Source organism: Tupaia chinensis, unplaced genomic scaffold, assembly GCF_000334495.1.
Source record: "Tupaia chinensis unplaced genomic scaffold, TupChi_1.0 Scaffold000516_1, whole genome shotgun sequence".
In the NCBI taxonomy this organism is placed as follows: Eukaryota; Metazoa; Chordata; class Mammalia; order Scandentia; family Tupaiidae; genus Tupaia; species Tupaia belangeri.
The window spans coordinates 275,064-298,164 of record NW_006160029.1 but is presented as its reverse complement, the minus strand read 5'-3'; the positions used below and the strand labels follow the sequence as shown (position 1 = coordinate 298,164).

General features: G+C 37.1%; 1 protein-coding gene across 3 annotated transcripts in view; it reads right to left on the bottom strand.

Moving 5' to 3' along the window:
- Positions 1–19,527, bottom strand: part of RNF180 (ring finger protein 180) — a 199,984-nt gene extending 180,457 nt beyond the window's left edge. For all 3 annotated transcript variants that reach the window (XM_027775062.1, XM_027775059.1, XM_027775061.1), the window contains exons 1-3: positions 19,393–19,527; positions 4,693–4,788; positions 1,841–2,800 (exon numbers count right to left, since the gene is read on the bottom strand). In XM_027775062.1, the coding sequence (XP_027630863.1) occupies positions 1,841–2,800; positions 4,693–4,788; positions 19,393–19,527 (1,191 nt within the window). The remainder of the gene's footprint in view (positions 1–1,840; positions 2,801–4,692; positions 4,789–19,392) is intronic.
- Between the last annotated feature and the right edge of the window lie 3,574 nt (positions 19,528–23,101).

Sequence of the window (23,101 nt, the reverse complement as noted above, 5' to 3'; positions counted from 1 at the left end):
GTTTTGACTTTTTCCTTGAATTAGTGAGACTAACTTTTTAAAATTATGACTTTTTTTTTTCTGGCTGTAACCAGGGTGTGTACTCACATCACTGACTCACAAAATTTCTCTGCAGCTCTACTCTTTCAAATTATTTTGCCAGAAACAGTGGGCATTTGTTTGCTGTAGCTTCTGTGCAAACAATCAAATCTATTAGTTTTCTGCCATGTCACCCTACACTACCCTGTCACAGGTCTAAGACTCATTAATTCTGATCATTAGCTAAGCAAATTGGTCAAGTCACATGTCTATGAATGAATTAAAAAAAAAAACATTGTCTATACAAAAACTGAAATAAATAAAAAAAAAAATTCCAAAAACATCAATGTTCCTTTTATTGCTCCAAACAATAAAATAGAGCATTTCCATTCTGGAAAGAGATCAATAATAAAGTCAAAGGCTCTCAGATGTACCTATTCCAAGAATTCAAGAATTAAACACATTTTTAAAATTGCAAAGTTATCATTTGCATATATTTACAATAAAGTTGTATGTATAATGGTCATAACTCTAAAATTTCGATCTCTTAGAGAATAATTTTTAGATCCCTCAACATTACAATAATTATTTTTTATGATATTCTTTCTGAATACCCACTTAATGTATGATCATCACCAATTTAGGTATTTATTAAATTCTCAATTAAAGTTTTGAGTTTTATAGTTTCAGTAAATTAAACTGTGAGGTATAGTATACTGATGCCAAATCATATTTATTTTTTACATTCTATAAAATACACTTTGATGTCATATTACACTATCACTTGCAAATAGACTGAACTGAAATAATTCTGTTAATAGCCAGATAAAAATATAATACACAATTATCTATAAGTATAATTATGTAACCTAATCTGATTGAGGTACTCAAAGCAGTAATTTAATTTTTTTTTACTCTATGATTAGGATCAGAAGCCACAGTGACTTCACTTAACTTAACCTTCACTTTAAAAGAAGGAACTATTACATTAAGTTTTATCTTTCTATAGTTTGGGGACAATATTAATACTTAGTACACTGACTAATGAGGGCTACTCTCAATTAACTAACAAGTACATATTGAAGGCAATTTTTAAAAAATAGTTTATACAGAAATATAGCTTGAGGGTTTCCAAATTTTCTTGAGCTTCTCATTCTTTGACTTTAAAAGTTCTCACAGCATCTAACACTTACTGTCTAGCACCTTCATACAACCCACCCTGGCACATATTATGGGCAAAGAAGTGTTTTAAAACATAGAGAAGAAGAATCTCCTAAAAACTTCCTTTCAGTTCAGTCCATCCTTTAGGTAATTTTCACAAGTTAACACAGTTAACTGTATCTGGATCCTATGGACACATGATTATATAAGGCTCCTTGAAAATATCCACTTAAGCTAAATTTGATGAAAAGTCAATGAATGTGTCACCTGACTGGATTTACTGCAAGAAAAATGTTTCCGCTTAACTTGAAATAAAATCACTGCAAAACAATCTTGACATATAACAAATTTAAAATGTATGTGAAAATCCAGTCTCGATATCATGCAATTAATGTTTCTTCTCTAAAACATCAGCAGAACTGGGAAAAACTGCACAAAAGGGGCTTTTCCTAAACATGTGTGAAGCATAGAGACAGGGCTGTACTTGTCAACTATAACAGGGCTGCACGTTTAAGTATACCTAGAGAGAATTACCACGACAAAATAATTAAAACGCAATATTTATAATATAGTTCTTCAAAGTTAGCTCCACTCCCCAAACTCTAATATTTATAATATTATAATTTATAAAATTTTTTAAACGATTTTTAAAAAAACTTACCTGCTTCTGTAGCCATCTTTCATGCCTTCGTTGTTTCCTTCTTAGATTCTTCAACTTGCTCCTTTCTCTCTTATTGAGCCTCTGATTAATGGTGCCCAATGAAAAACTGGCTGAACGCAGGAAGTCCAGTGGGGAGAGGTGTTCTTCTTGGTCTGAGGCCTCCAGCATGCTCCTGCCAGCTGAGGGCAGGTCCATCACGAAAGTCAGGTTATTCGCGCTAGCATGGTCAGAGTACACTGAAGAAGCTTCCAGACCACACTGAAATTCGCTTCCTCTTTGTGTCTGGGTTTCACGGGGAGCCACTGAAAATCTTTGCAGCAGCATGTCAGGATCAAAACTCGATGAGTTCTGAAAGGAACAGCCATTTTTACTAGATTGTAAAGGCAAGCCTGAAAGGTCAATAGGCTGTGTTTCATTTAGCCTGGGATAGGCAGTAGTCTTACTATGAATTTCATATAAAGTGGGTAATAAAGTCAGTTTCTCATTGATGTTCAGATCCAGACTGTGTGATTTTCTATGAAAAGCTCTTGTAGTACATCTGCCAGTCAGAAGCTGGGGAACAAAAAGCTGGTATTTTGGATCAGATGCTTTGAAGAGCAGTTTTTTGTTCTTCATCTCAAAATATGTTGCTCTCACCTCTAGGCAGAGTGCGTCTGTTAATCTTCCAGGGCCATTATTATTTTGGGCCATGTTTAAAAGCCTGTGATTTCTGCTTTTGGAGCTACCACCTGTCAGCAGAGTTTCCTTGTCACAACCTGACTGAACTCCAGGATGTGACAAGTACTTCAGCGATGGTCTCATTAGTCTGCCTGCCTCTGCTGGCTGAAAATCGGTCCGGCTCTTGGAGAGATGTACAGCTGCAAGCTGGCCACAGGAACATTTTGGAGTGCTGACAAAATTAAAGCCCCCTAAACGGGCCCCACAGAAAGGGCAATTCAGTTTTCCAACTGTCCACTGGGCCTACAGGTAATAAAGGAAAATAAGGACAATGACTTCATTGTAAAGTAACCAAAGAGAATGTGTGTGTAAAGAAAAAAAATAAAATAAAAAGCCAATCACATGAAAGTTTTCTATGCAACAGAAAAGGCTAGCTTTCTGTTTTCTGATTAGCAGACAGAACAGTAAATGAAAACAACCCTTCCAATAAATAGAGATAAGCAGCTCCAAAGTTCTAGAAGATAACATGTTGCAATCCCTGCTCATCAGAACAATACTCTGAAAAGTTCCAAAAGAGAGTCTTTTAAACAATAGGCTGAATATGGATACAGTGTGAACTAATGAAAAGAGAAATACACTATGGAACCAGGAAACAAATCAGTCTAGAGAGCTTAATTTGCAAGTAAAATCTCACAGAAAAGTGTCTGTTTTGATACACTTCTTGCATACCAAACACTGTGGGAGGGAATTTACCCAACCAACAGAATAAAGCTCTTCCTGGCTTTTTACATACAACCAAAAGATATTGATTGCATACATCAGACAGTGCATTTTCTCTACTCAGATTGGACTTTAATAATGAACTGGCTTAAAATAATCATTCAACAGATAGTGGAACATCTGCAGTATCATATTTTGTGAAGTTTAGGACACTTAAAATTGGTGCACTGGTTTACCCCCAGGAAATCATTAAAATGTGAGAATGGATACAAGAAATATCTATCAGTTTTTGTTTTTTTAAACAAAAAAGTGAGCTATTCAGTTTAGAATGATATGGTTACTTTTCCAGAAATGATACTGATATTACTTATATTATTCTAGGACAAGCGTTTTGAATTATGAAGGATTGTGATATCATCCTGTTAATACTAAGAGTTCTCATTAATTTCATTAAGTATCCTTTATGGTATTTTCACTTTGATTTTTATCATCAAGTCATTAAGTATTCAGTTTTGTATGTATGTGCATATACATATGTATTTCTACATGAGCAATACATGCTGAATATTTCATTCACTCAACAGGCCCTCTTTCAGTGCTGATGATGCAGTATTGACTAAGATATAAAAAAACTTCATGGAACTATTAAGTCATTGAAAAGGATAAAATCCTATCATTTGTTGTTAAATGGATGAGCCTGGAAGACATATTAAATGAAATAAGCCAAGCACAGAAAGAGAAATATCACATGTTCTCCCCCACATGTGAAATCTGGAAAAAAAACTGGACTCATAGAGGGAGAGATGAAGAGTGACAGCTAAAGGCTGGGAAGAATGGGGGTGGGACAGGGAAACAGAGGGATGCTGATTAAGGAATATGTACAATTATTACACACTAGTAAAAAACAAAAATCACAATTTTTTAAAAAATAAAAATCTTCATGGAGCTTAAAAGTGGGGGAGCTCAACAATCAACAAGGTAAATAAGCTCTACATGTGTGTGTGAATGTATGTGTGTGTATAATACTACATATACTTAGGTAATGTATATACTTATGTATATATAAGTAGGTGATCTCTTCTACTTACAATATGGTTATGTCTGTAAATACAGTTATATAATGTAGAGAAGGGGAAAGGGAAATGTCAAGAGGGGTGATGGGTGGGAGAAGAAGTTTACAGGTTGGAGAGGCAGGGTCTCATTGAAAATAAAGAACTATGGAAATGAGGGAACAAACTGGGTAAATATTTGTGGGAACAGCATTCAAGGAATGAGGAATACTGAGTGTAAAATATGAGACAGAAAAGTACCTGAAGCACTCCACTCACAGGGAAGAAGTTGATAAATACAATCAAGAGTATTACAACTTTTCATATGCCTTGAAATAATATATCCAAGAAAAGTAGCTATAAAATAAGGGGAAAAACATACTGGAAGTTGTGTATGTCTAATTTTACTGAAATGAAGAAACTCACTTTTTGTATGAGGCAGTTTATCCATTCTGGAAGAGCTTCTGTATTCATGTGCCATACATGACAAGTATTTTGAACATCAACTGAATCATGTCTATCCTGTTACATAAAAATGAATTATATTAATAATTACCAGTTCTGAACATATTTCATAAACCTCATTTTTAAATAAAACTAAAAAATTATTTCAATGTTAAGTACAAAGAAAATATATACCACCTTCCTTTTCTTACTCTTGTTTCCAAAAATAAACCTACAAAGAAGATCATAAGTATATGGAGTAACTACTTGTGATAGAAAACAAAATACCTCCCTTTCATTGAGTTTATCAAGTGAAATTTAAAATTCAGCACTAAGTGACTGAATGGAGAGCTCCAGTGCCCTATTCTTCCTTTTCTGTGTGAGATGAAATAGAACCATTCATTACAACTTTCCAGCCTTCAATGTCTGATTTTATATGCTTTCTTCAAATGGCCAAATAAAGAGTTGCTATCGAACTACTTGGTGAACATGCTACTGCATGAATGGGGACAGGGAATGATGGAGCTCGGGACACATTACCAAAATATGTGACCTTGGCACACTGAGAAACAGCAGTAACAGGAAGTAGGTCTGACCTCCTCCCTGCCATGTGCTTCTGAAGAACTAATAAATCTTTTGAAAAGTCTATTTACTAATGGCTTGATCTAAACTGCCCTCCTAATGGCTTCAGATTTTAAACGTTGCTTTTAATTCATTCAAACAAAAAAAAAAAAAAGAAAAACTTTCAGAAGTAACCAAGAGTAAAGCTAACAGAGACTAAAAACTACAAATTTAACTAATCGAGGACTAGGACCAATTCAAGGAATTGATCTAGATGGAAAAGGAAGTTCTATGTGCTAGGAGTAGTGAGAATTGTTTTACATGGATGCTCATGTTTAGGAATTTGGCCCCCAAGGTTGAAGGTGGTGAGACCTAGTGGGCAGTGACTGCATCATGGAGGCCTCACCCTCATGGAACTGACAGATCTGTCTCTGGAGACTGGGTTAGTTCTCCAGAACTAACCAGGAGAAGAAGCTAGTTTCCACCAGAAACTTTCCTTCCTGGTAGAAAGGAAGATGGCTATCCCTCAGGTATCTCTCTCTCTCTCTTCTCCCTCTCACTTTGTGTGCCCACTAATCTCCCTGCTTCTGTTGACTATGTTGTGACATAGCCAGTCTCTATTATTTGTAGAAAAAAAAAAAACAAACAAAAAAACGAGGTATTTCTGTCATACAATAGCAGAATGAGACAGTATACTTTCTCCTTTAATTGCCACCGTATCATGATAAAGTTACTTTTACTGATTCATCTTACAGATGGGAAACTTGAAGCTTAGGGAGTTGGTTAAGTTGCCCAAGGAGATAACCGACAGGCGGTAGGTCCCCATGGGATTTGAACACATGCACTCAGGAAGAGCAGTCTGCCTTTAATCACCACTCACTTTGATCTGGACAGAACATCCTTTAGCTTCTTTCAGAGACTTCAAGGTAACTATCTTCTATTTTAGCATAAGACAACTTCAAGTCAAAATGGGTCTCTATTGGTTCAGCAACAAGCACATGGCATAAAAATAGGCAAACACCTTTGGATCTTTTCTTCTAAACCTCCAATACAATACAAATGCTAATGAGTGTACCACAACTGCCCTGAAAGGGAGAAATTCTGGCATTGTTCAGTCATTGGCAATTCTTGTCCTTCAAATTTTAGTTATTCAAAAAAATCTGGGGAACCAGCAGTTAGTGTAAAGGCTATGTCGCTGGACTCCCACGTAGTCGACCGCGGTTCGCGTCCCGGACCTGGTGGCTTAAAACTCACGCCGGGCGCGTGTGCGTGCGTGCCCAGGATCCCGAGAGGAGAATGGAGGAGAAGGGATTGCTGCGTGACCATCCCCCCTGGGGGGTGATTTCTCGCTTTCTGACTCTAATGTCTCTCTCTGTCTGTCTGGCGAGCGCACGCGCCCTATAGTGAAAATCTCTCCAAAAAAAAAAAAAAAAAAAATCTGGGTATGTGAATTTTCACAATGTATTTGAAATCTAAGAGCAAAGCCCTGGTAAGTTCAAGATTCTATTTTGATTAGCACTTGTGAAGAAAGTCAAAATCGAGATTTGTGCTCAGTGAAGGGCCACCTTAGAACAGGTTTTTTTCCCTAAATGTGGTCCCTAGATCATCAGTATCAGAGGCACATTCTAAAAATGTGTACTTCCTGGGCCACATCCCAGAGTGACAGCATGTTTGTTTTCACCTTCTGCACTGTTATAAAATTTTCATTTAAAAATATGAATTCTAAATAATTTGGTCTTATATGGGTCAAAATCCATTATAACATATATACGTGGGATATACAACTTTATTTTTTCATTTATTTTAAAGTGGTTTTTGCCTTAGGGCACAAATGCTCATCAGAAAGAGGGGGACAGTGAAAGGGATAGTGAGAAATCACCCCCTAACAGGGATGGCCATGCCGCAATCCCTTCTCCATTCTCCTTTGGGACCTTGGGCATGCATGCACATGTGTGTGCACAGGTTATTTTTGATGGAAAATAACCAATTCTAAAAAATTAATAATTAATAGTTTTTGAGAGTTTTTTGCTACAGGGTGTGTGTGCTCACCAGAAAGAGAGAGACAGAGAAACAGAAAGCGAGAAATCACCCGCCCAGGAGGGATGGTCATACTGCAATCCTTTCTCCTCCATTCTTCTCTTGGGATCTTGGGCACGCACGTACACGCGTCCAGCATGAGTTCAAGTCACTGGGTCCGGGACTCGAACCACAGTCAACTACATGGGAGTCCAGCAACACAGCCATTATGCCAACCGCTGATCCCAATAATTAATAATTAATGCAGTTTATTTCCAAGCAGAATATGAGTGACCTAGGCCCAGAGAGGAGGTGGCAAACACACCATTCTCAGGGTAATCAGGTACATGGGTTCCTTTTATTTAATTTCGAGAGTGACAGACAAAATTAGTGAAGAGATTTCCATTGGCCTGGCCCAAAAAAGGTGGGACATGTGGAAGCAGGGGTTGGGGTGGGATGAGGAGGTGGCTTGTAGGTTATAGATAAATTCCACAATTTTTAGGTTGGTGTTTGGAAGGGTAGATCTTTGTCTTAGGAAAAGATTAGTAAAGAAATGCTTAATCTGCATCTCAAGGAAAGGGAAATTCTGTGTCTTGGGAAGAGATAAGGAAAACAAAATACTGTAATGGGTTGAAATAGAGATCTCAAAGATACTATGTGCCAGGGACAGGATGTACGAAGAATCCTATTAATGGAAAAAATGGCCTGTTACTGTTTGTTTGCATGACTCCCCCCAGGCCTTTTAGAAGGGATTTTGGAAAATAGGAATAAGCATTCAGACATTTTTGTCCAGTACTCAAACTGTAGTCCACCATGTGAGAGCCCAGTGATTTAACTGCTGTGCCATCTGCTGGCCCCACAACTTTATTTCTGAAAGAAACTTAGGAAAAATTTTAAAGAATCTTAGGAGGTTATTCAATAAAAATAAATAATGTAGCTTTACCTAAATACTTTGTCTTAGAAACAAAAAGAAGGTATGGATAAAGTTTCTTTCTTTCTTTTTTTTTTTTGGAGAGTTTTCTTTTTTTTTCTATAGGGTGCGTGCACTCACCAGACAGAGAGAGACAAAGAGACAGAAAGCGAGAAATCACCCCCACCCCCCAGGGGAGATAGCCATGCTGCAATCCCCTCTCCTCCATTCTCCTCTAGGGATCTTGGGCACACACGCACACGCGCCCGGCGTGAGTTTTAAGCCCCCAGGTCCGGGACATGAACCGCAGTCAACTACATGGGAGTCCAGCAACATAGCCATTACGCTAACTGCTGGTCCATGAATAAAGTTTTTGAAGAATAGAATTAATCTTGTAAAACATCCACAATCCTACACATTAGCTCTTTCTATTAGAGGATGACAGTTACACAGACTTGCACAACTTTAATGAATTCTTTAAAAATCTCTTTCAGAGTATATGACCTGGAATTGGCAAAGTTATTTTTCCATTATTAAATGCTGATTTTTTTCTGACTTTGCACAATTTTGTTACCAATTTGAGGAAAGGAGAGGAAAAAAGAGAAGGAAAAATTCTGTAATGGTAGAAAGAATAATAGATCATTAATGTCAAAAAGGTTAAAGGCAATCAACCTGTCAATATCTATTGAGTGATTATTAGATTAGATACACTGTTTACCATAACAGTGAGTAAAGAGATTTACTTAACCTGCCAGGAATTATATTGAGTTCCTTATGGGTAGTATTTCATTATACATATACATCAGTTATGATACTGAATCACATATCACTAAGAAAGAACTATCCATTATAAATTCTTTAAATGCTTTATGAACATTACTAAGTGAATAAACATTGGAGTCAACTGTAGAAATGAAGGAAAGTTTTACAGTGTATTTGTTTTTCTTATTTATACTAAGTAACCAACATTTACATTGTGCTTATACTATGCCCCAGGCACTGTTTTCTTATGATACAAATGAAGAAACTGCAACAAGAGAAAGTACTGATAAATAAGTTTTAAGAAGCTAATCAAAGGCACAGAGTAACTGGAGAAGATTCCCATCCACGCGCGCAGGCTTCAGAATTAATATCTCTGCCAGTGAGCTCCCACTGTTAACACCTATACCAAATACTACGAGATTTTAGGACAATAGACTTTCGTATATCTCTAATCTGAGTTGTTTTAAGGCTGACATGGTTATTTTCTTCCTTAAGCTTACAAAAAGGCAAAATTAAAAGTGAGAGAAAACTTATTTTTAAATGAATAAGAAACAATGCACTAATTTATGTTGGAAGATACTGGTTTAGAAAAAAAATCTCATAGCTGATTTCTGCAATTAAACCTCCACACCTATACACCCAACCTCTTCATTTGAGAACTGTAAATATTTAAAAAGCACACATTTTCTTTAACTATTTAAAAAGTTAAAGCATACTTTCATTTCAAAAAGATAAAATCAGTAATAGAAACTGACAGGATGGGAGGATCATAAATAGCTGGGCGGAGTATATAGAGAGTATCATTTACTTTTCTTTTTTAAAAATTTAAAATTTATTTTACCTTTTCCTACATTTACTTTACATATCAGAAGATTTTTACTCACACTCCATAGTTTCTGACAGTTAATAGACAACTTTGAAAATGTCAAGAAACTGAATTTAAAGATAATTATCAAAATATTTGTTATAATTTTGTTTGTGACTATAAGAGAGACAGTATGGTTTACTTTTCTGAAAATTTAGGGAGCTTAGGGGAACCAGCAGTTAGCGTAATGGCTATGTCGCTGGACTCCCATGTAGTCGACCGCGGTTCGTTTCCCAGACCCGGTGGCTTAAAACTCACACTGGGCAAGTATGCGTGCGTGCCCAAGATCCCGAGAGGAGAATGGAGGAGAGGGGATTGCGGCGTGACCATCCCCCCTGGGGGGTGATTTCTCGCTTTCTGTCTCTATGTCTCTCTCTGTCTGTCTGGTGAATGCACTCGCCCGCTTTCTGGTGAATGCCCTCGCCCTATAGCAAAAAAAAAAAAAAAAACCTCTCCAAAAAAAGAAAAAAAAAAATTCAGGGAGCTTAGGTAAAAAAGGGCAACCAATTATAAATGAGACTGCCAACTACTTTACCTACATTTAAATATATGTAGCTTTACAAAAAATATGTGTATGATTATTTGTGATGTTTATTTCCAATAAAATTTTACAGGTAAACTGATAATTCAGTACCTAAGTCTTATGTCACTTAATTTTTTAAAATTTCATAAATATAAATATATAAGATAAAATAAGTTTTAATAAACATATTTTAAGACAAATAATGAATGGGAAACAATCTGATCTGATGAAATTAAAGTCTTTAAAGTAGTAACAGAACAGGTATTCTGATAGTTAGAAACACTGTTTCACTAGGAATAGTAAAACACCTTCCTAGACAGATTTTTCATGTCTCAAATGTATCAAGTGGGTGAATGGAAGAAGGAAAAGAAGAAAAGGTAACATTCAGTTTCTCCCAATACTATCAGAAAAATGTTGACAAAATGTTTCTAAATGAAATAAATTGTTCAAGCAGCAGGGGGAGCTAATGCATTGTTAATTTTGTTTTTCCTTTAAGGGTAGGGAACCTTGTAAGGTGCTATGTACAATGAGAACATCATTTAATTTTAAAATTTGATGCATCACAAATTTGATGCATTATCTTTTATCATTACATGATATTTAGATTTTTAATTAAGTGGAACAGGTTAAATTTAAAACATGAAAGAACAATATTATTATTTAATATTCTGATAGATATTTGACACATGATATTTCCAAAGTAAGTAATAACCTTCTCTTGGCTAATTTGTTAAAAGCAAGCCAACTGGGACCACCAGTTAGCGTAATGGCTATGTCGCTGGACTCCCACGTAGTCGACGGTGGTACGCGACCCGGACCCGGTGGCTTAAACTCACACCGAGCACATGTGCGTGCATGCCCAAGATCCAGAGAGGAGAATGGAGAAGGGATTGAGGCGTGGCCATTCCCCCCTGGGGGGTGATTTCTCGCTTTCTGTCTCTGTCTCTCTCTGTCTGTCTGGCGAGTGCAAGTGCTCTATGTCAAAAACCTCTCCAAAAAAAATTTTAAAAAGCTAGCCAACTATATTATTTATCTACCGTAGCTGTACATACCACAGGGAAAATATCATTAAGATGTACATTATTAAAGTGTTACAAATGTACGGGAAAAAATATATTGGCCTTCCTGGTTTTTCTATTATAGCGGCACTTTGAGAAGATACTACAAAGGTGAAAATCTTTTTTAATCAACAGGTCCCAATAAATGAAAAAAAAAAAAAAGAAAGAAAGAAAGAAAGAGAAAGAAAAAGGAAAAAAACCTCACTTAAAAACAGACAGGCTCCCTATACCAATCTACTACCTTTCTAATTCATGCTTTACAGTATAATCAAAATGATCTTCTTAAAACTTAAAGGCCATGGCACTTCCTCTCAGACACTTTGGGAAGTCTTAGGATAATAAGTGAAGTCTTGGGTTTGACTTAAGGTCAGAAATTATCCGACTAGTATCCATCTTTCTAGCTTTATATTTTTTAAACTCACGCTTGATTTCTGAACCCAGCCATTGCAATCTCTTTTACTTCCATGAGTCCACTACAGAGTCTTTGGTCTTTGCTGGTCCTAAAGTTTGGAATATTGTCCCTCCCGTTTTCTCTTCACTGGCTCATCTATCATATTTCCACACAAGTTGCTCCCTCTTGAAGTGGAAAAGCCTTCAACTCAACAGTAAGGTCCAACACCCCATTTATAGCTTACTCTTACAATGCCCTATACTTTTCTTTTTTGCCACTTATATAATAATTTAATATTTCTATGAGTGGGCAATATTTAATATTTCTATGGTCAATATTATCAATATTAACTCAATATATTTATTTTAATTATGGTCTATCCATGTTTCTATTATAACTATAATTAATTAGATTAACACATTGATGTAATATTAATAATCAATTATAAATCCTAAAATGTTCACAAGAACAGACTGCCTTTCTTCTGCTCATCTTTCAATTTTTGGTACCATAATATTACAAGACCTGTGGTATCTTAGTCTGCTCAGGTTTTCATAACAAAATACTGTAGACTGACTGATTTAAACAATGGAAATTTCTCTTCTCACAGTTCTGGAGGCTAACAGTTCCAGACTGGGAAGCCAGAATGTTCAGGTTTTGTGGGGATTTTCTTCCTAGCTTGTAGATGGCTACCTTCTCCTTGTGTCCTCAAATCATCTCTCTCTCTTTTTCTTCTGATAAGGCCACAGTTCTAGGGTAGGGTCCAACTCTTATGACCTCAGCTAACCTTAATCACCTCCTAAATACCTTATCTGAGGGGACCAACAGATGGCATAATGGTTATGCTAATGGACTCCCACATAGTCGACCATGGGTTGAGTCCTAGACCTGGTGGCTTAGACTCACGCCAAGTGCATGTGTGTGCATAGCCCAAATTCCAAGAGGAGAATGAAGGAGAGGGGACTGTAGCATGTCCCCCCCCCACGGGGGAAGGGGACAATTTCTTGCTTTCTGTCTGTCTGTCTAGTGAGTGCACACACCCTATAGCAAAAAATCTCTCTCGGAGAAAAAGAAAAAAAAAAAAAAAAGACCTTATCTGAAGATGTAGTCTTACTGAGGCTTCAATAAATGAATGTGGGATAGCACAGTTCAATCCATAAAATGTAGTAGGACATACGTATAAAATAAATACATGCTGACAATAAGAGGATAGAAAATATTTAAAATGTAATGAGTAATAAAAATATAATTTATTTCAGTATTACAGCCATCAAAGGAAACATACAATCAGATTAATAAAGCTGGAGAAAAAATAAATTATCGAACCAAAAAAGGTGAAGGAGGCATATAATCCAATAAACAATTTAACATTCATCAATCATGTAAGGCACTAAATTGGCAATGGTGTTATAAAAGATGAAACACTTCACAGCTTGATGATAGATAAAGAATAATGAGGGTGCTTTAGAGTAAGTGCTGGATTATTCTTCAGTTCCCCATTTCCTCAGCCCACTGGAATTTGGTTATCTGCCCTTATGATTTCACATCTATAATGAACATTGACCACTGACAGTGCACACTTTTAATTCTCATTCAGAGTCTTAACATACCATTTTATGCCAACTCTGCACAAATCCAGGGGGTGCCTTTCACAGACTAGGATCCTCTAGGATTGTATTGTTTATAAATGCACATTGAAGAAGGCAACGTGGTCTTTTAACTTTCCCCACAACATTCACCAGAAAAAAAAAATCCTTTTTTTCTGGAAGATTTTCCACTATGAATCCTCTGACACTGTATCCTACTTTTTATTCCTTTTTTGGGGGAGGGAAGGGTATTCTTCTCTGAGTTTCTTTTTTTCTATCTATTTTATAAGTGTTCCTAGATCCTCTTCTCTCTCACTCCATTCACTTGCTACATGATGATATGATCTACCCTCATTGCTTCATTCACCAATTATATGCTGATGACTTTCAAATTCATACTTTTAGCTTAGATCTCTGTTCTGAATCTCATATGCAAGCAGTCTCAATTCTCTGAAAATAAATAAATAAATATATTTATATTTTAGAAAGATTTTTGCTATAGGACATGTGCACTCACCCAACAGAGACAGACAGAGAGACAGAAAGTGAGAAGTCAGCCCTGAGGAGGGATGGCCACACTGCAATCCCTTCTCCTCCATTCTCCTCTTGGGATTTTGGGCACATGTGCACATGAGTTTAAGTCGCCGGGTCTGGGGTTCAAATCACAGTTGATTACGTGGGAATCCAGCAATGTAACCATTATGCCATCCACTTTTACCCAATTATTTGAATATTTTTTTTTTTTTGAGAGATTTTCACTGTAGGGCGCGTGCGCTCGCCAGACAGACAGAGAGAGACATAGAGACAGAAAGTGAGAAATCACCCCCCAGGGGGGATGGTCACGCCGCAATCCCTTCTCCTCCATTCTCCTCTCGGGATCTTGGGCCCGCACGCACACGCGCCCGGCGTGAGGTTTAAGCCACCGGGTCCGGGACACGAACCGCGGTCGACTACGTGGGAATCCAGCGCCATAGCCATTACGCTAACTGCTGGTTCCCTGAATATTTTTAAGTTATATAAACTTGACATGTCCAAAACCATAATGAAACTGACAGAAACCAAGGACAACATTCCTTACCACACACTGCACAAATGGAGACCATTTCTGTTGCTTTATTTTTATGTTTTTAGGGTTTTTGTTATTTTGTGTTTTGTTCTTATATGTAACTCAGGCCTAAAGACAGGAAAGAGGTCCCTCTTTTTCCATGTGGGCATGGTAAATTATTTCAAAATTCCTTTCTAAATTCTACCTCATGCTTTACTGCACATTGGTCACTGGGAAGTAAAGCTCCAATGTCCCAGATTCCCTTACAGCTGAAGATCCTCACATGACCGAGCTTTCACTAAGCTGATACACCTGCTCAGTATTATGAAAGCAGACAAGACTGCATTTTTGCTGTTTCCTGTAGCAATCTTGGTTTCGGAGGTACTTGGCCGTTCTGTAGCCAAGACCACAGCCAAGTCTAGTTCCTAGTTTTGTGAGGGGTTAAAGGCAGAATGTGAAGGGTAAAGGGGTGTGGCCCTTAAAACCAACAGCTATGGATACTATGTCCTGTTCTCTTGTCCTCTGTGTTGTTCTGAGAGTGATTTCCTGTTTTCGTGGGGTTTGGAAAACAGGAAGTAGAGCCAGGGCTTGCTCAGAGTGAGATCACCTAAGGACCCCTATATAAATCTGGGTTACAACCTCAGTATACGAGTGACTAAGAAATATACTTACTGTTCAGAAGAACACATGAGGAAATTTTCCTATCTCAATTTTAGTATTCAGTAGAAGAAAAGTAAAATTGTCTTTCTCAGAATATAAAAGAATTTCTTAAACAAAAAAGCACAGAACATAAAGGAAAAATAATAAATTCATCTAAATTATATTATGAACTCCTATTTATCAAAAGATACCATAGGAGTGAAATAAATGCTATGTAAACTGAGAAAGTATGTTAATGTAATCACTAACAAAGAATTAGTATTTAGAATACAATCAATAACCAAACCACCTAATAGAAAAACAGGCAAGAAAAAGACCGTTCAGAGAAAATACAAATGTATTTGAGAATGAGATATAAAATGCTGATGAAGGGCTGGTCCGTGGCACAGAGCTACTGGTCAAAAGAAGCCTGATCCTACATGGAGATGTGGTTCAAATCCCTAGCCTCTGCTGAGCCTAAAAAAGCATGCTAGGGATTATGTGAATGTGTGAGTGCCCAGGATCTGATGGGCTAGAGGACTGAAGGAAGGGGATCACAGTGACCAAACCTTCCAAATACATACACAGGCATTCTATCATGGATGAAGTTAATGAAAATAAACTAAAACTACACTTAAACACAGTGATACTGAGAAAAAACAGCAATCTCAGAACAACAAACTACAGTGCAAATTTATTTACTGAAACACACATATAATATATAGTATAGTAACTTCAGTAGGTAATAAATTTAGTTAATTTGATAGCTAATAAATTTAATATCTTTGGGTCAGCTGGTGTTGTGGTTGTTAAGGCATTGGATTCCCACATGGCCAGCAGTAATTTGAGTCCTGGACCTGGTAGCTTGAAAAAATCATGCCAGGATCGAATGTGTGTGTGCCCAAGATCCCAGGAGAAAAATGGAAGAGGATTTGAGGCATGGTCATCCCTTCTGAGGGGTGATTTCTCACATCCCCTCTCACTGTCTCTAACTCTCTGTAGTCAGGGCATGCACCCTACGGCAAAAACCTAAAACCAAAACAAAACAGAATTAATTTAACATCCTTTTGACACAGCATTTGCTAAAACTACTTTTAGGTCCCAACAACTTATTTTATGGTTTTCTTGAATTAAAACAGATTTTTTTTTTGGTAGAGGTTTTTGCCTTAGGGTATGTGTGCTCCCCTGGGGAGAGAGAGACAGAGACAGTGAGAAGGAAAATGAGAAATCCCCCTTGGGTGGATAGCCACATGGCAATTCCTTCTCCTCCATTCTCCTCCTGGGATTTTGGGCATGCATGCACATACACCTGGTATGATTTTCAAGCCACCAGGTCCAGACCTCAAACTACGGTAAACCCATGTGGCAATCCAGTGACATAACCACTATGCCATCTGCTGGTCCCAAAATAGATCCTTCCATGTTCATCTTTAATGTTTTCATGAGGTATATAATTTGTAAAATGTAAAACAGGTTTGCATAATTTAAACAAGGATATATAGAAAACTGAATGTCAATACGTCCACTAACAGACTAAATTATTCCTTTGTCTGGTTTTCAGTCATTGTAACAAATGTGTATTTTATTTTCGGTATATATATTTTAGTATATGTGACATTTTTTCACATAATTTTAAATTACATCTATAATTTTATATATTTTATTTCATTATGAGAGTTTCAATTTAGAGGGCATGAGTACATGAGCGATGGAGACAGAAGCCCCCACAGGATCTGGCACACCTGTCTTCTTACAGCCAATTCTCTGTCTTCTCAGGATTCTGGGAATGTGTGTTTGTACCCAGTGTAAGGAAGCTTTTCAGGGTAAGGAGAATGTTTCAAAACTGTATAATAGTAGTAATATGCATAACTAAAAATCATTAGGTTATACTAGGTCATTGGGAAAGTCATGACACAATTTTCTGTTTTTCTATGCAAAAGTGCATCATGACTTTCCTGACAACCCAATATTATTACAGTGGGTGAATTTTATGGTTTTAACAAATTATATAATAAAAGCAGTGAAAAAATACACATGTAGGCCTAGCAGATATAGTGCATACTGGCTGATAATTTTACTAGGCAGGCTGAGGACACATGGGAGGCCCAGGATTGATTCCAGGCCTACCTCAAAAGCTGAGCCTGATATCTTGTGCTTGAAGTCTCAGGTATTCAAGAAGCTGAGGCGGGAGGACTATGGCCTAATGAAACCTTTTCTGGAAAAAAATGTGTGTGTGTGTGTGTGTGTGTCTGGTCAGGCAGCCTTCTGTGACAACCCCAGGCAGATGTGTTTTTGCACATACTCTGTTACAATACTCAATAGCTGAGGCTATGCAGGTGGGCCTATTTCCAACCTGAGGTTAAAGCCTCTAGAAGACTGGGATGTGCTCTTCTGATTCTGTATCACTCTTTTCTACTACCCACACCAAACATCCTAGAGCAGTGCTTGAACTGGTCTTGCTCACTAAGGATCTGTCTAATAACTGAATGAGCAAGAACTCTCCAGTTTATAAAAACCAGACACTCTGTTAAGAAGGTGTGAAAATGTACAATATCTTGAGGGAAGACCCAAGGCAGCAGTAGAGTGTGGAGCCTCTGAGCTTGGGTTCTGGAGCCTCACTGTCCGGTCCAATGGTTGCTCTATTACTTAGCAGCAGTGTGAACTCAGGCAGATTTTTTACTTCTGTGTCTCACTTTCCTTATCTTTGAAATGGAGGTGACAGAATACTTTCCTCAAAGAGTTACTGTAAGGAATAATATAAATAAAGCATTTAAGACAGTGCCTAATCAATAAGCACATAAAAGGTATTCTACATCATTAATCACCAGGTGGATGCAAATTAAAACATGATGATATATAACTACGCCTCTATTAGGATGGTAAAACTACAAAAAAAACTGAAAATACTAAGTGTTAGCAAAGATGTAGAGTAATTGGAAGTGAACATATACCCTGGAAAGCTAGTAGAAGTTTCTAAACAAGTTAAAATATACCGACCCTATATCCCCAAAAAATCATTCCTATTTATATATCAAGAAGAAACCATGGAATAACAAAAAAAAAAAAATAAAAGGATTTTTACCAAAATTTTGATAGCAGTTTTATTCATACCTTAAAACCAAAATGGGCGCAAATGTCCATCAGCAGAAAAAAAATGGATAAATTGCGGCATATTTATAAATAGCAAACAATTTAGCAAAACAGGAAATACTGATAGATGCAAAAAAACCCTATAAATTAATCTGTAAGATATTATACTGAGGAAAATAAGTCAGGCTTTCGCATTATTCCCTTTTAATGAAGATCAAGAACAAGCAAAAGTAGTCTATAGTGGTAGACATCAAAACAGTGGTTGCTTTGTGAGAGGGAGAACATTGCCTGGAAAAGGGTAAGACAAATGTCTAGGGTGTCAGAAATGTAGTATATCTTGATATAATTCATAGCAGGGCTGATAAAGTTTATGAAGCTGTTAACATTTATTTTTTACTCTATGTAAACTATAACCAATAAAATATTCTTAACATGAAAGGTCTTGTCATTTGTTTTCCAATTAAAATATAGTTAGTTTGTAAAGTGTCTGGCATGTAATAAGTATGTAGTCAAAGTTACCTGCTATTTTCAGTTCTGGTAGGCTGCTGATTTGTTAAGAGGGGAAAGGAAACGATCCTTACCAAGTGTGACTGAGGCAACAAAACAAAACAAATGGAGTGTGCTTTTCGAAGAAGAGAAAAAAAACACTGGCAAGTGATTACAAAACCCATGGATTACTTTCTAGTTTGTATCTCTTTGATATTGCTCTTAGAGACATTTACGGATTTTTGTTCTTTTAAGAACAACATTTCTATTTAGTCATGATGACCAATCAAATGCATTTAAATATTACTTCGGTCTTCCTAAAGGTTACTTTCATTTTAAACATAAACCTTGTCTAGACCCCTACTGAATGTTACAACAACAAAAATAAAACAAAATAAAAACAAAAAACTCTAGTAGAGGTTTTCCATTTCTTACTAGGATTCTGAATTTAATTGTGCAGTGATCACTAAGGTTCACTCACGGAGCGAGTAAAAAACAAGAGCTATTATCTCCAACGTATGTCTATATTATTACACCTAAAGTCATGTTAACATTTATAGTTACAAGTAAAATTAACTATAACTGTGGAAGGTCAGATACCTTTTGAATACCACTTTGGAATGTTCTCAGGGGGTTGGGTAAATATAATGTAAAAGCTTAACCAAGTATGATGGGCTGAGTGTGTCTGGGCATGACCACAGGACTGTTATACTAGGAAATTATTTCAAGACTGGAGTTAGCAATACTCACCTTAGTCACTTGACTCTCAAGATATTTTATGAAACAGTCAGAACTTGCTATACATTTTCTACATTTCCAACAACGAAGGATACTTATTTCCTCTTGATTCTGATTTTCAGTTAGAAACTCTTCACTTCTTTTCATCTGTAGGAACATTAATACATTTTTAGAACGTTATACTGTGGCAGAGAAAGTTGATTTTCTGAATCCTTAGCACAGTATTGGCTACAAGTGAAGCAGAAGAGAGCTATCATTTATAGCGGTACCTACTGGTATCAGTACTCAAGCAAGGGTACGCTATAAACTGGGACTCAAATCCCTTTCATTATGAATGGTGATATATTATGTTAGTGACTTCTAGCTTACTATTATTTTCATAACATTTGATATCCATTGCTTTCCATTCGTCTCTCATTAAAAATGCTAAAAAGCAGCTGAAGTGTCATTTCAATTCAATAAGTTAGTATAGCAGAGGAAACACTTGACAGATGGAAAATGTTCTCTATTGAAAAAAGACACATATACTGTATACATCATGATGGGGACTTCACATACAATGTGAAATTAATAAAAATAAATTAATTAAATTTTTTAAAACTTACCATAGTGTGTGTGTGTGTGTGTGTGTGTGTATTTATTTTTCTCAGGTTTTTTCCATAAGGTAAGTGCACTTGCTGGAAGAAACAGAGAAACAGAGGGAGGGAAAATGAGAAATCACCTCTCAGGGGGATGGTCGTGCCACGCTCCCTTCTCCTCCACTCTCTTGGGATTTGGGGCACACGTGCACATGTATCTGGCATGATTTTCAGGCCATTAGGCCTGGACTCGAACTCTGGTTGGCCATATAGGAATCCAGCGCCTTAAGCACTACACCACCTGCTGACTTCACCACAGTAGTTTTAAGAGCCATGACTAGGGCTAGGTGGTGGTGAAGCTTTGCAGGCTGACCTACAGAGCAAAGTTGCAGGTTCATGTTGGAAGACTTCCTTAAGTATACGGGGCACACATGTGCTCATGATCTGGAGGCGGCTAAAGCTGAGGTTAGCTTGTGGTGCTAAGACATTGTTGGAGGTTCTCTCTCTCGCAACACACACTAATGGGAGAAATAATTCAATTTAAAAATGATGTCATTTAGGGACAAGCAGGTAGTGTAATGGTTAGGGCACTAGACTCCCACATGGCCGACTGCAGTTCGAGTCCCAGACCCAGAGGCTTGAACTCATGCAGGGTATGTGTGCATGTCCAAAATCCCAAGAGGAGAATAGAGGTTAAAAGACTATGGCATTGCCATCCCCACTGCAGGGCGAGGGGCGGGGTAGTGGTGGTGAGAGATTTCTTGCTTTCTGTCTCTCTGGTAAGTACATGCACGCTATAGCAAAAATCTTCCCCCCCCAAAAAAAAAGTCATTTAAAAAAAGTCAAGACAGAGAATAATAAATATTCTTATAAATAAGAGGTTCTGAATAGCTACAACATTGAATTCTAAATATAACAGAATTTATTGAGTTGTAGTTAATTCTGTGAAAATTGGAAGTGCTTACTTTAAATTGATGGCAAAATATCTTTACCATGAATACAATAATTTCCCCTTTATAGTGTACTCGGTGGAATAGTTAAATATACTACATCTTGTGAAGTGTGTAGTCAAACAATAAGACTGAGAAAATAGCCCCATCAATTGTTTTGTCTATATTTATAACTCAGATTTTGGACCAGTACTTTTATTTAGACCAATTTACAATATGAGTTCCACACTAATAATGGATTCCAAAACAGGTACAATGTACTTAATAATGTGCCTGGTAACTGTTCATTATAAAGAAGGGCAATGTTAATTTATTAGGCTACCCACAAGGGCCTGCCTAGTTCTCTGGCCATATTTTCTCATTTGTTCATTCTTTCGATATTTATTGAAAGCTTAACTATGTTCCAGGTAGTAAGTCAATCTGTAAGAACATGAAAATAGGAAACATTTATTTTCTGTCTTAGAGGTGGTTACTACATTGCAGGACCAACAGTTTTCTACCTTAGTATGTTAGAATCACTTGGGGAGTTTAAAAATAGTGATAGACCCCTTTCCTACAAATTCTGACTTATTCTGATATGTGGAGAGGGGTATAAGAATGGGTACTTCTTAAAAGATCCCCAGGTGTGATCAGGGTGAAGATGGAGATGTACATCAACAATGAACCAAAATGCAACAGCTATGAGAACTGTAAGACAGGGAATATAGATAGACTGTAATCAAGTGTAAAGGATTTTTACAAATTCTAGCTGAAAAAACAGCACACCCATCTTGCAATTTAGCTCTGACATTTGAGCAGCCAGGTTGCAATTCTTTCTCAACCGACTTATCTTCAGGACCCATCTTAATCCAGTTGATCACTCTATTTAAACTATGGCCTCAATGATCATCAGAAAATCTCTTAATTTGCAAATACCCCACCCTACTCCTTCATTTCTTTAACACTCCTCTTACCTCTTTACATCTTAGTCTCTTTTATGCTCATCTGCTTTTTAACCATTTATTCTCAAACAGAAACAGGGGCAGCAAAGGGGGATCAGATCCAAATGAAATCTGTCTCTCAACCCTGAGATAGCTGCCTCATCAAAATTCTTCCTCAAGATTTTGGAGTGCAACTATGGGGAGAAAAAGCCCCCTAAGTGATTCTAGTAGACTTCATTGAAAACCAATGACAGCTATACTCGCTGCGTGTGACAACTCTTCTGTATCAATGTTTTTTAAACCTATGTATCTGATTTTGATTTTGTTCCAAAGCTCTAGACCAACATTTTCAACTTCCAGATGCCAAATGCACAGCTCTACATAAATCTCCAGAGCCTTTGTATCGGCTCTTTACTCTGTATAGAGTGCTATCCTATGTGCTAGTCACTAGCCAAATGCAATTATTGAGTACTTGAAATGTAGTAAATCTGAATTAAGAGGTGTAGCAAATATAAAATATACACTGAATCTTTAAGATAGTAGAAAATAAAGAACACAAAATATCTCTACAATTTTTGTATCTGTTACATGTTGAAATGATATTTTAATATATTAAGTAAAATATGTAATACAATTAATTCCATCTGTTTCTTTTTACTCTTTTAGTGTGGCTTTACAGACATGGTTTGCACTGTATTCCTATCAGACTGCACTTGTCTAGACCTCCTTACTCCAGGTCGTTCCATGATTGGTTCCTTTCTCATCATTCAGATTTCAGTTCAATGTCATCTTCTCAAAGACATGAAATGAGGAGCACCTGGGGAGTTTATTTAAATCCAGGTCACTGGACCACAATACAAGAGATCCTAATTCAATATTTCTTAGGGTAGGGCCCAGAAATCTGCATACTTAATAAGCACAATGGGTGATTTTGCTATAAGTGATCTGATGACCACACTTTCAAAGATACTGACCTACAAAATAAAACCTAAGCTCCTTGCTATGTCAAAAGTGGCCACGTTAGGGAACCAGCAGTTAGCGTAATGGCTATGTCACTGGACTCCCACGTAGTCGACAGTGGTTCGCGTCCCGGACCTGGTGGCTTAAAACTCATGCCGGACCCGTGTGCATGCGTGCCCAAGATCCGGAGAGGAGAATGGCAGAGAAGGGATTGTGGCGTGACCATCTCCCCTGGGGGGTGATTTCTCGCTTTCTGTCTCTATGTCTCTGTCTGTCTGGCGAGCACACGCACCCTATAGCGAAAACCTCTCAA